The 13,624-nt window shown below is 40.3% G+C and overlaps 1 protein-coding gene across 1 annotated transcript; it reads right to left on the bottom strand.

Annotated features, from left to right (window-relative positions):
* Window positions 1–335: 335 nt before the first annotated feature.
* On the bottom strand, window positions 336–11,664 carry CIROZ (ciliated left-right organizer protein containing ZP-N domains). The gene is made up of 11 exons (XM_072113354.1): window positions 11,474–11,664; window positions 11,031–11,119; window positions 10,235–10,333; window positions 9,741–9,865; window positions 7,990–8,133; window positions 7,867–7,905; window positions 7,526–7,660; window positions 6,033–6,117; window positions 5,315–5,511; window positions 4,952–5,075; window positions 336–1,999 (listed from the first exon to the last, which is right to left on the bottom strand). The coding sequence occupies exons 1-11, from the start codon at window positions 11,494–11,496 to the stop codon at window positions 867–869; spliced, it is 2,193 nt and encodes a 730-aa protein (XP_071969455.1). The 5' UTR covers window positions 11,497–11,664; the 3' UTR covers window positions 336–866.
* Window positions 11,665–13,624: the final 1,960 nt, after the last annotated feature.

Below are 13,624 nucleotides of genomic sequence, written 5' to 3'. Positions count from 1 at the left end.
TGATTGCAGCAACTAAGGTGTTAAAGCAACAAAGATTTAAGGTTTTTCGGATCCCAGCCATTAGAACAATAGTTTGTCTCTCATAAGTAGCCGCTGGTTAACATAGGACACCTAAGCAGCACTTAAAGCATCATAAAAACATAGTCTAAAATAAGGCACCCGAATGGCTGCCATAAAAAGATATGTAGGCAAGCATTAATGGGTTAAAAGAAAAATAACAGCTAAAGGCCATTATTCCAATTACCTTTTTTCTTTAAAAAATAAATAAATAATGTAAATATATAATGGAGCTGTTAAAATTTCCATTAACTTCAATTGATTATTTTAGTGCCCAATGTTAGCATATGTCAGTATCAGGCACAGTCATGGGTACCTATAATTTTTAGTCCTTGAATAAGGAAAAATCCAAGGCACTCTCTTAGGAGCCCCCTGCTGAATGGTGGGGTTACGCCATAGTTTTTCAGCTCACAGACGCCATTGACTAGCATTATGCATGTTCATGGTGTGATGAGCACACCCTGACTCACTGAACTGTGACTGAGCCATCCACCCGGATCCTATGGAGATGGAAGGGGTGAGGAACACTCACCCCTCTAGCCTCCAACGGGCAACAAACTTACCCCAGTTTATGGCTCTTGTGAAGCACATAATCGTGTGCACTTAGCCTAACTTGCATAATAGATGAATAATTTTTTACCTTGACCAATTAATCTCCTCAAACATTGAAATATGAAAATATAGAAAAATACAAAATATATAATAACAGCACTTCGTCCTGATTGATATTCACAAATAAGGTGAAAGATTTATCATGAAAAATACAATATGAGTCCCTATAAAAGTTTCTGTCTCTTCCTTATCGTCTTTCATTTCTCTACTATCAGATGCTCTGCAGAAGCGATGGTCTCTATGTCACTAGGTGTATTATATAGTATGTCTTCATGAAGACTGTTAAATATTGACCTTTCTATGTGATGACTAGAGAGCACAGAATCATCAGCCATGTGTGGTCCTCTCGTCAAGGACTGTAGATCTCTGGCCGGTCCCTCATGTTGGTCCAGTGATGGTCCAGATATCTCATCTATCGTCTTCCCTTGAGTAATAGGAACAGTTTTCCTTTTTGTTCTTTCTGAGGATCCTCTCTTACCACTAGATTGATTATGTCTATTTACAGGATAGATCAAGTCATCCCTCATTGTTTCATCTAAAAGCTCTTGAAGTGTGTCCCCGATAAGAACTTCACACCAATCTGCATCGTCTTTTGGCTTTTCTTCAGAAGAAGGAGTTTTCATATTAGAAAGTTGTTGGGAATTCAGTGGTTTAGTGGATTCTTCCTGCTTTACTACGGATGAATAATTCACAGATTCTCCATACTCTTTGACCATGGTCAGTCTTTGGTCTTTATAATCAGATGCTGTCAAACTAGATGTCTTATTATTCCGTCTACTTTCATTAGGTGCCAATGTAGAAAACATGTTGCTTGTTACTCCAATATTTTTTGGCCGTTTAATCACAGTTGAGTTAGAAAGTTGATGACTTGAGATTTTATTGTCTTGGGGAAGTGGGGAAGTGATGGGAAAAACATTTAGAATATTCAGATATTTGCCTTCAAAAGGCGTAGAGGAAGGCAGAGTCATGTATCTATTAGAACTATTTTGCTTCATGTTGCCCAAGTCAGTCAACTGCGTAGCAATGATCTGCCCAGAACTTACATATTGATAGTCACCTGACCCACTGATGTCAAAGTGCCCCCCTGATCCTTCAGTCAATGATGTTGGAGGTTTCACAGAAGCAACTTTTCTTTTCATGGAAGTTACAGTAGATGAAGGAATAATAAATCTGCTTTTATTTAAACCTTGAGATAATTGATATTCTCCATTTTTCTTCATTGCATTCCGTTCTTGGTTCACTGTATAATTCACGGTCTTATCCACATACAATTTAACATGTTCATTGTTTTTGGAAAAAGTTTCATCCTGGACTGTTCTTGGAGTCAACGCTGCAACAACAGAATTCATGATTTCTTTAATTAGCCGCCAATAGAAACTCATCAATGTTGACTTTTATGTATTAAAGTAAAGATGTTGTATCTGCATGCAGCTTGTTACAAAGTAATGCGAGAAACCAACATAGGTGCCTCCACTATTATCCGATGTCACTTAAACCATAATAATGAATCTCACTGGACTTGTGATGACTCCTGTTAGTATCTGTTAGTACCACGTGCTCCAATGCTTCCGGTATTTGAGTGCAAAATTAGATAGAAGCTTATGCACTATTTGTTTTCCATCTCAAATAAAGAATATGGTACAGCTTCCCCTGCTGTACAAGACGCTGACTGCAGATAGGACACTGTACAAAATCTGCTCAGCTCCTCCTGTTCTATAAAACCCTACCTAGAGATAGGATATAATGTACAATCTTCTTGGCTATTCTGACTTCATAGCACACTGCCTGCAGAACACTAGATAAAATCTACTCAGCACTTGCTCTAAAATGTGCTGCCTGCAAATCGGACATAGTGTACAATTTGCTCAGCTCCTCCTGCTCTATAACATGCTGCCTGCAGATATGACACTATACACAATCTACTCTACTCCTGCTCTATAACATGCTGCCTGCAATAGGACATAGTGTACAATCTGTCCAGTTCTGCCTTCTCTATAACATGCTGCCTGCAGATATGACACTATACACAATCTACTCCACTCCTGCTCTATAACATGCTGCCTGCAATAGGACATAGTGTACAATCTGCTCAGCTCCTCCTGCTCTATAATATGCTGCCTGCAGATATGACACTATACACAATCTTCTCAACACCTGAGTGAAGTTGGCCCCCCACCTTGTTCAAATCAAACAAAATTGGTGTCAAACGTTTGGAAATGCCGCAGGCGTTGCGCGCGCACGGTCGCGCGCAGCGCCGAAGCGGCTTCTGCTATAAAGTTTAAAAAGTGTTAAAACCGCGATAACGCGGTTTATAACACTAACGAAACTAAGCACTGGCACCAGCTCACCCTGAGCTGGTGCTCGGTGTTTACAGCTTACACCGACGATCTGAAATGGTAGGTTTCCTTTAATGAAAGTTTAAAGAGGCCATCAGAGGTCAACCAGCCCCCCCACGTTGCCCAAATCAAACAAAACTGGGACTGAACAATTCTGCTACGTATGTGCTGGTTTGTGATGCTCAAATTTTTGTTTGTGCTGCTATTGTTTTGAATATATGAACAAAAAAATTAAAGTTCAAAAGTTCAGCCAGCCCCCCCACATTAACCGAATCAAACAAAACTGGTGTCAAACGTTAGTGCTACGTTTGTGCTGGTTTGTGCAGCAAAAATTTTCGTTTGTGCCACTATCATTTTTAATATATTCATACTTTTTTGCAGAGGTCATCAGAGTTCATTTCTTCCAAAGTACAATGTGTTTGCTAGCTCCCCCTGGTGATCAAACCAGGGAAGGGTCACTAGGTTTGTTTTTTACCAGTTCATCCTAAACACCTCAAACACCTGAACATACCTTAAAAATTATAGCGGCACAAACAAAAATTTTTGCTGCACAAACCAGTACAAACGTAGCACTAACAGTTGACACCAGTTTTGTTTGATTCGGTTAATGTGGGGGGGCTGCTTGAACTTTTGAACTTTAATTATTTGTTCATATATTCAAAACAAAAGCAGCACAAACAAAAATTCGCGCAGCACAAACCAGCACAAACGTAGCAGAATTGTTCGGCACCAGTTTTGTTTGATTTGGGCAATGTGGGGGGGCTGGTTGACCTCTGATGACCTCTGGAAACTTTCATTAAAATCTCGAAAACGATGGCGGCACAAACAAAAATTTCTGCTGCACAAACCAGCACAAATGTAGCAGAAACGTTTGACACCAATTTTGTTTGGTTTGAACAAGGAGGGGGGGCAACTTCACTCAGGTCTACTCCACTACTCCTATAACATGCTGCCTGCAGATATGACACTATACACAATCTACTCCACTTCTGCTCTATAACATGCTGCCTGCAATAGGACATAGTTTACAATCTGTCCAGTTCTGCCTTCTCTATAACATGCTCCCGGCAGATAGGACTCTTTATACAGTCTGCTTCGCTTCTCTTGCTCAATTACATGTTACCGGCAGATAGAATACTGTGGGGGTGGATGTATCATGGCTTACAAGCCGTGATTTTTAATCGCAATATCCCAGGCTTGTGGCAGGGAAGCTTCTTCCCTAGCAATAGTCTGCAGGTTCGGGCGCAGGCTATAGTGCAGTTCTACACCACGGTGGACCTGGTGCAGAACTGAGCTGGGTGCACAATGTGCTGGCCAATTACGCAGACAACATCAGATATCTTTCAAGAGGACGGAGCCTCCTGAAACATGCAGCATATCCTTAGGGGTGGGGTTTGGGTCATGCACCAGAAGTGCCAGGTTATTATACATCCCCTCATGTCTAAACTGATCAGTGCATCTTGCTCTTAAATAGGTAGGACACAATGTACAATCTGCTCAGCATCTCCTGCTCTATAACATGCTACCTGAACAAAGGACACAATGTACAATCTGCACAGCATCTTGTGCTATAATATTTTACGTGCAAATAGGAAACTGCACATTCTGCTTTATTCAACCTGCTTTATAAGATTATATTTTGTGTAGACAGGTTCCCTTTTAATGAGTAAACAGAATAATAGAGTGATAACAAGAAGATTCAAAAAGTAAGAATTCTTACGGTGACTGCCTATTAAAGCCACCGTGTAGGCATGTGGAGTCTTATAGCCATGGATGCTCCACTAGGGGAATTCTATGAAAATATGCAAAGTTTTCCAGGATGGGATATGAAAAACCACACCTCTTTTAGCTATTAGAAGATTAATTACAGCTATGATATAGCTTTTCCCTATCTTTTACCTTATTTCATGGAGATTGATATACACAACATATTTCTAGTGTCTTACCTGTACACTCGTAACAGTTTTCCAGAGTCCAATTCATTGGATACGCTATTTCTGTAAACTCCAGCACTAGATCAATACTATAGAAGAGCTGGATTCCTTGTTTGTTATCTGTTGTGGTGCATTCCTTTAAATAAATGTTAACATTTTACATTTATTAAATACAATACTGTAAATCCATATAAAAATCAAGTGTAACAATTTGCAGAGTAATTATGACATATTTTGTGTTATTAGTCCATATAATAAAAAAAATGACAAATAAGGCTGGAAAAAAAATCTGAATCTCTATGTTTTTTTACCAATCATTAATGCTGCAACATAAAACAATGATTTTAGTGAATAAATGAAACAAAAAAAGATTACCTGTGATTGGAGGATGTCAGCCGCTGGGATATTCACCATTACAAAGTGTTTATTCTCAGTGACAGTGACATTAATAGGACGACCAACCACAATGTTCTTCAGTGTCAAGGTTTCAGAAATGTAGGGCCCTCTCTTCACCAAACCCATGCGCTGCTTTGGGATATGAATTATGATTTCTTCTCCCGGGTTCTGCGTCACTAGTAAGGGAATGTGTGCATTCAGTCACAGGACATATGAACATCTAAATGGGGTTTTCCAAGAATCACGGAAAGGGTGCCAGAGGTCCCATGGTCAGAGGAAGCCACTGATCAGCTGGTCCTGTGAACTGTGGCACTTCTGGCCAAGCCACCAGTGCCAAAGACCAGAAGTACGGTGGGTCTCGGTTTGCATACATTACTATACCTACCCCAGTGTATCAATTTATTCCACATAGGTGATTGATTATAGAGCCTTCTTATTCCTCAGTCACACAGGTATAAGCGTGGGTTAGCTGTGATAGTGGCTGGGATCTCAGTGGATCTTAAAATTGCAGCATTCGATCCATACTGCAGATTTTATTGCAGGTTTTAAAGATTCATAATCAAAGTTTTTGTAGTGGGGTTGAGTCTGCACCTTTTTGTCACTTGTATCCAACCTTAGAGTAGTCATGTCCTTTATAAACTGGAAGGGATTCTAGATTATTTTCTTTTTGGCCAAATTATTACACAATATTACTTACCCAGTGGGCAGGAAGCTTCCAGTGAATAAGCATAAAAACCATGTCCAAACCAGAGGGGAAGAACATCCATCGACCTGTCCAAGAACTGTAAAAATTTCATTAGCCATCTTTTAATAAATATTGCAATTGACGTAGAAGTTATTTATTTCTCTCCAGGTGTCTTTTTAAGATTTGTTATTATATTTTTTTACACTTTATATTTACTTTACTTTGATAAATTCAATGTAAATGTTATGTGCATTATAAGTAGCCCATCAGATTGTGTGTAACCTTCTTATCTTGTAAATGTTCCAACCCAAAGGCGTCTGACTACAGAAGACATCGGGCAGCCCTCAGGCACTTGGCAGACCTCGGGGCTGGCCTGAATAATATCACGCATGCTTGACCGTGGCATGTAAGGGGTTAAGAGCGAGTTGTTAGAATGCAGAGTCAGCTGTGATATGCAGCTGACACATACTGCTTCTGGTGTGGCTCTGCTAGTGAGCTGGAGACAGAAGCTGGACGTAATAGTATGTCACGGTGCGGGAAGTATCTTCCTGCAAGGATGTACTATTACGTTCAGGGGCAGGAAGGGGTCAAAGAAAATCTACCATCAAAATCAATCATGATAAACCGGGAACACTTACTCATAGATCCAGGCAAGGTGACTGTGGTAATCTTCTTATATTTGTTATACATTGCTACTTCCTTTTAAGATCAACCTGTAAAATTATGCTAATGAACATGAATTACTCCTAGGGGTGCAATCAGAGCCCCTTCATGCTGCAGGTTCAAAGGCTATGCAAAGAGAACTCTCTCTGTGTGCTGAAACTTCCTGTGCTGCCTCACATTAGTAAGAGAAGGGGTGGAAGTGCTGAGAGAGCAGGGGGGAGGGGGAGAAAGTATAACAGCCTGTAAAGCCAGAGCACTGATGGGCCCTGGTATTACCCACTGAGCCCTTTTGGTTCAAAAAACATAATCTTAAAAGGTGATTTTAGAAGGAAGTGGACCCTGGATAACAAATGTAAGAAGGTTACCACAGTAAGTATTGCTGGTTTAATGGTAGATTTCCTTAAGTAAACCAAAATGTGTCTATCCTTCATATGAAGAGACAAGTTCTATAAGTAATACATTATTGTTTGGGTATCTGGAACAGATTTTGTATTGGGGTCCAGTAGGTCATATGCTCTGTGCTTGCGCCAATATTTTTTCATACATGTCAAATATTTGGCGCATGTACTACATAGTCACAGCTGGGAACCATTATTCTATATATTCCAACTTCTTGGTCAATGTCTTCCATTCACTTATTCACGTATTACTTAAAGCCCCCGAAACCACCTCTTTCACAATCAAGTCTTTTTGCCCACTTTAATTTCTACAGAACCCCTCCATAACCCAGCAGTTCAGCTAGAGAAGGACCTTTGGTGACATCATCCTCACAGACATAAGTCTTGCATGGTCTTTATAATATTGGTGTTGTTTGTTAACCCTCTATTGTTCCCATAAAGTACCTCTGTAGAAGTTAGTAGCTGGCTCCGCAGTCCTTTCACTGTCACGTGGGATTTATTCATCTCTACTTCCACGCCAATCAAACTTGCATCTTCCACGGAGACCACTAGTTTACCACGAAATACTATATACCAGTCCTGCAAAAGGAACAGGGCTTAGTTCCCATTAATTCCTATTCTGACGCATCACTGACAAGTGGCCATAAGTGCTATAGCAGACACTTTATTTTGGCACATGGCATTTTCTTTACATAATCATCTAAATATTCATTCATGCCCATTATGGTTATGTGTTCTGATGTGTTCAGATTCCCAGAGATGTATCCCAGGTAAGAATTGTTTACCTGATCATTAGTATTTTCCAAGGGCATTGGCCGGAACACCTACAACACATAAATGACATAAACAATGTGACAACAAAGCCTAGTGTGATCTGTTATATTGTCACATCCCTCCTAGCTGGGTACCTGCACATAGTTTGGGTCACATCTCACTATCTCTCTGCCCATGGCAGCAGTCACCGCAGGGCATCTCATGAGGTATCGATCACTTCGACCATTTCCTGTAGATGTTTTCTTAACCATGTGAATTTCTAGAACATGGAAACTGTTCTGCACATAAAAACATCAGGGCAGATTAGAGACTTAATAAATGTCAGATTTGTATACTGTGAATTTCACGCTTATATACATACCATACGATGCCCACCCTATGTAGTGATTAATACCACCATACAGTACCTAAATTATGTCTTTATATTGTACCCAAATAATATTACCTTATAGTTTTCATATAACCCCGTGTTTCCATGCTGAACTGCCAGTAAATGTCTTAATAATACTCATATATTACCGCTATATACTTGAGTATAAGCCGACCCGAGTATAAGCCGAGGCCCCTAATTTTACCCAAAAAATGGGAAAATCTATTGACTCGAGTATAAGCCGAGGGTGTAGTATACAGCCAGCCAGCCCCCATGTAGTATACAGCCAACCAGCCTCCATGTAGTATACAGCCAACCAGCCTCCATGTAGTATACAGCCAACCAGCCCCCATGTAGTATACCGCCAACCAGCCCCCATGTAGTATACAGCCAGCCCCACGTAGCATACAGCAGTCCCATGTAGCATACAGCGTGCCCCCAGTAGTATACAGCCTGCCCCCAGTAGTATACAGCCTGCCCCCAGTAGTATACAGCATTGCCCCCAGTAGTATACAGCACTGCCCCCAGTAGTATACAGCTTGTCCCCTTGCAGTATACAGCTTGCCCCCTTGCAGTATACAGCTTGCCCCCAGTAGTATACAGCCTGCCCCCAGTAGTATACAGCACTGCCCCCAGTAGTATACAGCACTGCCCCCAGTAGTATACAGCTTGTCCCCAGTAGTATACAGCCTGCCTCATAGTAGTATACAGCCTGCCCCCATCAGTATACAGTCTGCCCTCAGTAGTATACAGCAGCCCCTATTAGTATACAGATAAAGAAATAAGCTTAATACTCACCCTCCGTTGTCCCCGATGTTTGTTGCAGCTCCCGGTGGCTTCCGATCCCCATCGTGGCTCCCGGCAGCTTCTTCACTCTTCACTCTTCTCTGGCCGGGAGATCGCGCTGGCCGTCGCACACTGTGATGCAGCGCTCTCGCCGCTGATGACATCACAGTGTGCGGCGGCCGGCAGATCGCATGGACGCGACTCTGCCGGCTAGAGAAGTCAGAAGAGAAGACACGGGGAGCTGCCGGGAGCCGTGACAGGGATCGGGAGCCGCGACGAACATCGGGGACACCGGAGGGTGAGTATTAATTTTTTTTTTATCATTGACCCGTGTATAAGCTGAGGCGAGCTTTTTCAGCACATTTTTTGTGCTGAAAAACTCGGCTTATACACGAGTATATAAGGAACAAGAGGGTGTAGAGGACAAGACACACAGAAGGGCGCTAAAATTGTAAAAAGTATCCAGTAAATGGAATGGTATAACAATGGAAGAAAGACAGTTAGATTGTTTGACAGATCATTTGATATAGAGATAGATGTACAGATAGAGCGCTAAAAGGGCGCTAAAATTTCCACATTATGCAACAATGGTGTTACCAAATAATAACAATATAACCATCGTACAGCAGTACATAAAATCCTGAGGTTAATTAATAATGTGTTGGACACTCTGTGACTGTTTATCCCTTCTATGTAACAGCAGCACATTGATGGAAATTCTTATTTCACCTGTGTCTGGACATTGCAGGCTGAATAATGGACCCTAAAGATAAAGTTTCCACTAGAATCCATATCCAAGGCATAGCGGCATCGGGAGATCAGGTGATTGGATCGATCCAATGAACTGAGACTTACTGCAAAAAAGGACATATAATTGTTATATAATGAAATGAAGTTCATCTACAGTAACCTGGTCTGACCACTGCTCAGAGAATGGAGCTGTCTGACTTCTGTATTGTTCTCTGTTTAGTAGCTGCTGAAAACAGATGATCTTTGGGGGTGCTGGGTGTTGGGATATTGATTATAACCTATTCTATTATCTTCTTATCAATATTCCTAGTCTGTGATGCCCCTTTAAATGAAACTTGGATGCTCAGCATATCAACATATAGTGTATTTGCCCCCAAGTAACTTGTATATCACTTAAACATTTATCTATATGTATGACCAGATCTGCAGCATGTGACTTAGATAAGGATACCCCACACCCCTTGTAGTAGTACCTGGGAACCGCATCACCCGTGACAGCCATAGCAGTAGCCCATCCATCTGTCTCCTGGGAACCCAAAGCTCCATATAGTCCAGAAAGCATTCAACATTGTCTGCGGAGGAAGGTCAAACTTGTTAGTGGTAATTCTCTGTCCATTGTAACCTCTAGCAAACTTTATAGGTATGGTGATAAATTGTAGTATTAACCCCCTAAAGCCGTTGGGTTCTATTTCAATACCCGGACTAGAATCTCCAAATATAAATTTCTGGTCTGCTCATATGGGGAAAAGATGCTTTTTGAGCCCCCTAAAACTTATGAGCCCAGGTGGAGGTGAAGGACTGTCTTATATATTATATTTAGTAGCCTCTGTCCTCGTCTACCAGGTAAATAGAGTAATTCCAGCTATAATGAAGGCGTGAGAAGTAATCTGCACCGCGCTAGAGGTGGCATCTCATTGCAATGATAACATATATATATATATATACACCGGTATATATATTTTTAGCAAAACTCTGTGCAGCGCTGCTTAATCTGTGTGCACTATATAAATAAAGGAATTATTCTAAATTCTTATTATTTATTTTATATATATATTCTATATATAATCACAGTATCTCATTTAGAGTAATTTTATAACAACACATTGTAAGACAATCCCTTTAAATAATCCCTCAGTAATGTTTCACCTCTCTCTCATAATTCTTATATGATATAATGGTAATTAGATAAAACATTTATGACATTGTCTTTAGGTATTATTTGGTTGAATTGTTGGTTAATTATTATAAGATTTAGTTAATATGTTTTACCTGTAGATGATTCTGGGATAGGGTCCAGTCTACTCCTCCAAAAAGGAAAGGAACAAGAGGGTGTAGAGGACAAGACACACAGAAGGGCGCTAAAATTGTAAAAAGTATCCAGTAAATGGAATGGTATAACAATGTAAGAAAGACAGATTGTTTGACAGATCATTTGATATAGAGACAGATGTACAGATAGAGAGGCATGAGACATCTTAGAAATGGATAATATTAAATGATAGACTTGATATGATAGATGTATGATAGATTAAGTGGAATAGTAAGAGAGGGAACAACTCTGTAGATAAAAAGAATAGATTTCATGGACAGATTTATTCAATATATAGCTATAGATATAAGACCGAGAGCAAAAGATTAGATAGAAAGTCGTAGATTGGATGGATAAATAGAAAGTTTTATCATTTATTATCAGAGTTGTATTTTTCTCTTACCCTGTAATAAGAAGATGATTCATGCTTTTTCCTAGAGACTTTCAGCTGGAATACCTCTTCACTTCCCTCGGCCTGCAGATAAATACCGCCTGTGTCCCAGCATGGAGTGACAATGACATAACACCTTGTTTTTAGCTTGTTACATTCTGTTGTACCAGGTTTGTGTAAACGGCTTGTGAATCTGTATCCCGGAGCACCTACATACATGAACAAATAAGAAACTTGACATAAAGCTGCTGGCAGATACTGCACTGTGTATGAGCAGGGCTGTGCACACTGACAACACTTACAGGACTTGCATATCAAAGAACATAATATCCTGGCCCCGCTACATCACACAGGAACTGCTCACCAAAACTAAACAGAGACCAGAGTACCAAGGGAGCATTGTCTCGTGTACAGAGTAGACGTTATAAACGCATATAGAACAAATGATTGAGCAGCCATACATATAATATTCATTAATAATATCCCACCGTTCTATGTACACAGTTTCTATATAGCCCTCTAAGTCTCCATAGTTACAGGTTACAAACCAAACCTATGTAGTCGTAGCCAAAAGCTGATTTGTATGTGCAACATTTGACAAGTCATTTATGGATGAATCTATATAGCGTATGTTAGGGAAAGGCTTTTTTATGATCTTACCTAACAACCCAATCCCAGCAATGTGCAAACACCCGAGGCATTTTTATGATCGATTTAGCAAAAAAGACCTCACAGATATAGATGTTCTCTATTAAAATTAGTTTTACTGATTAAATAAACTCAATTAACTTGAAAGCACTTAAAGGGGTTTTCCATGGACACAAGTTAACTAACTTGCTGATCAGTGTGGTTCTCAAGAGGAGAGACCCCCACAGATTGCGAAATCGAGGAGTCTGATGGGGTCCCACATACCGCCATCGGACGCCTCGTCGTTCCGTCAGAGTAATGGAGCAGATGACCGTGCATGACCATTCTGCTCCATTAAAGGAAACCTACCACTTAAAAGTGGTAGGTTTATACACATATACATGGCACCAGCTTAAATGGCGCAACCGTGGCATTTAACATGCCTTTGGGGGGTCTTTCCCCTGTGATCGGCCCCCCAAACCATTTTCAGGGGGTGCCGATCATTGCTATGGCAACTCTGGGGTCCAGGACCTGGGATCTGGACCCCAGAGTTGCCTGTAAGGACTGCTCGTAAGATGGTGTCAGGGACGTCATCTTACAGGCACAGTGTCAGCCTATGCATGTGCATAGGCTGACACTGCTAATACCCTGCAATACATCAGATGATTGCTTGTTCATGTCCCATGTTGGAAAAAGTAAAAAAGGTAAAAAGTTATTAAATAAAGTAATAAATCATTAAAAATGCCCATAATCCCCATAACATATAAAGAGACATATAACGCTTAAAAAAAGTCTAAATCATAACACAAACCCCACATATATAGTATCACTGCGTCCGTAATAACCCGTAGAATAAAAGTCAATAATTATTGAACCCACACAATGAAATGCAAAAAAGATAGATTTTTCCCCACATTAGGTTTTATTTGGCAAATTTAGTAAAATGTAAGAAAAAATATTCATGTCTGGTATCCCCGTAATCGTATCAATCCATAGAATAAAGATAACAAGATTATTAATTAGAGATGAGCGAGTATACTCATCCGAGCCTGATGCTCGATCGAGTATTAACATACTCTAAACGGCTCATTGCTCGGATGAGTATTTCGCCTGCTCGATAACGAGCTTTCACTTAAGGAAGCACAGTGAAGAACAGTGAAGAATACAATGAAAACAGTGAACACAGGATCATTTAAGTGAAGAACACAGTGAAGAACACATTGCAGATGTTTCCGTACATCTGCTAACTTATCAGAAGACAACTTATCAGAAGAACACATTGCAGATGTATGGAAACATCTGCAATGTGTTCTTCACACATATTGTTCTTCACATACTATTGTGAAGAACACCGTTCTGCACTCATGTCTTCGGATAAGTTAGCAGATGTACAGAAACATCTGCAATGTGTTCTTCACTGTGTTCTTTTAATGTTTTCTTTCAGTGAAAACATCTGCAAACATCTGCAATGTGTTCTTCTTTAGTGTTCTTTCAATGTGTTCTTTCAGTGAAAAACGCTCGAGTCTCCCATTGACT

This window comes from Engystomops pustulosus, chromosome 6 (assembly GCF_040894005.1).
Source record: "Engystomops pustulosus chromosome 6, aEngPut4.maternal, whole genome shotgun sequence".
Lineage (NCBI taxonomy): Eukaryota > Metazoa > Chordata > Amphibia > Anura > Leptodactylidae > Engystomops > Engystomops pustulosus.
The sequence above is the reverse complement of the archived record's forward strand: the minus strand, read 5'-3'. Positions and strand labels throughout refer to the sequence as shown.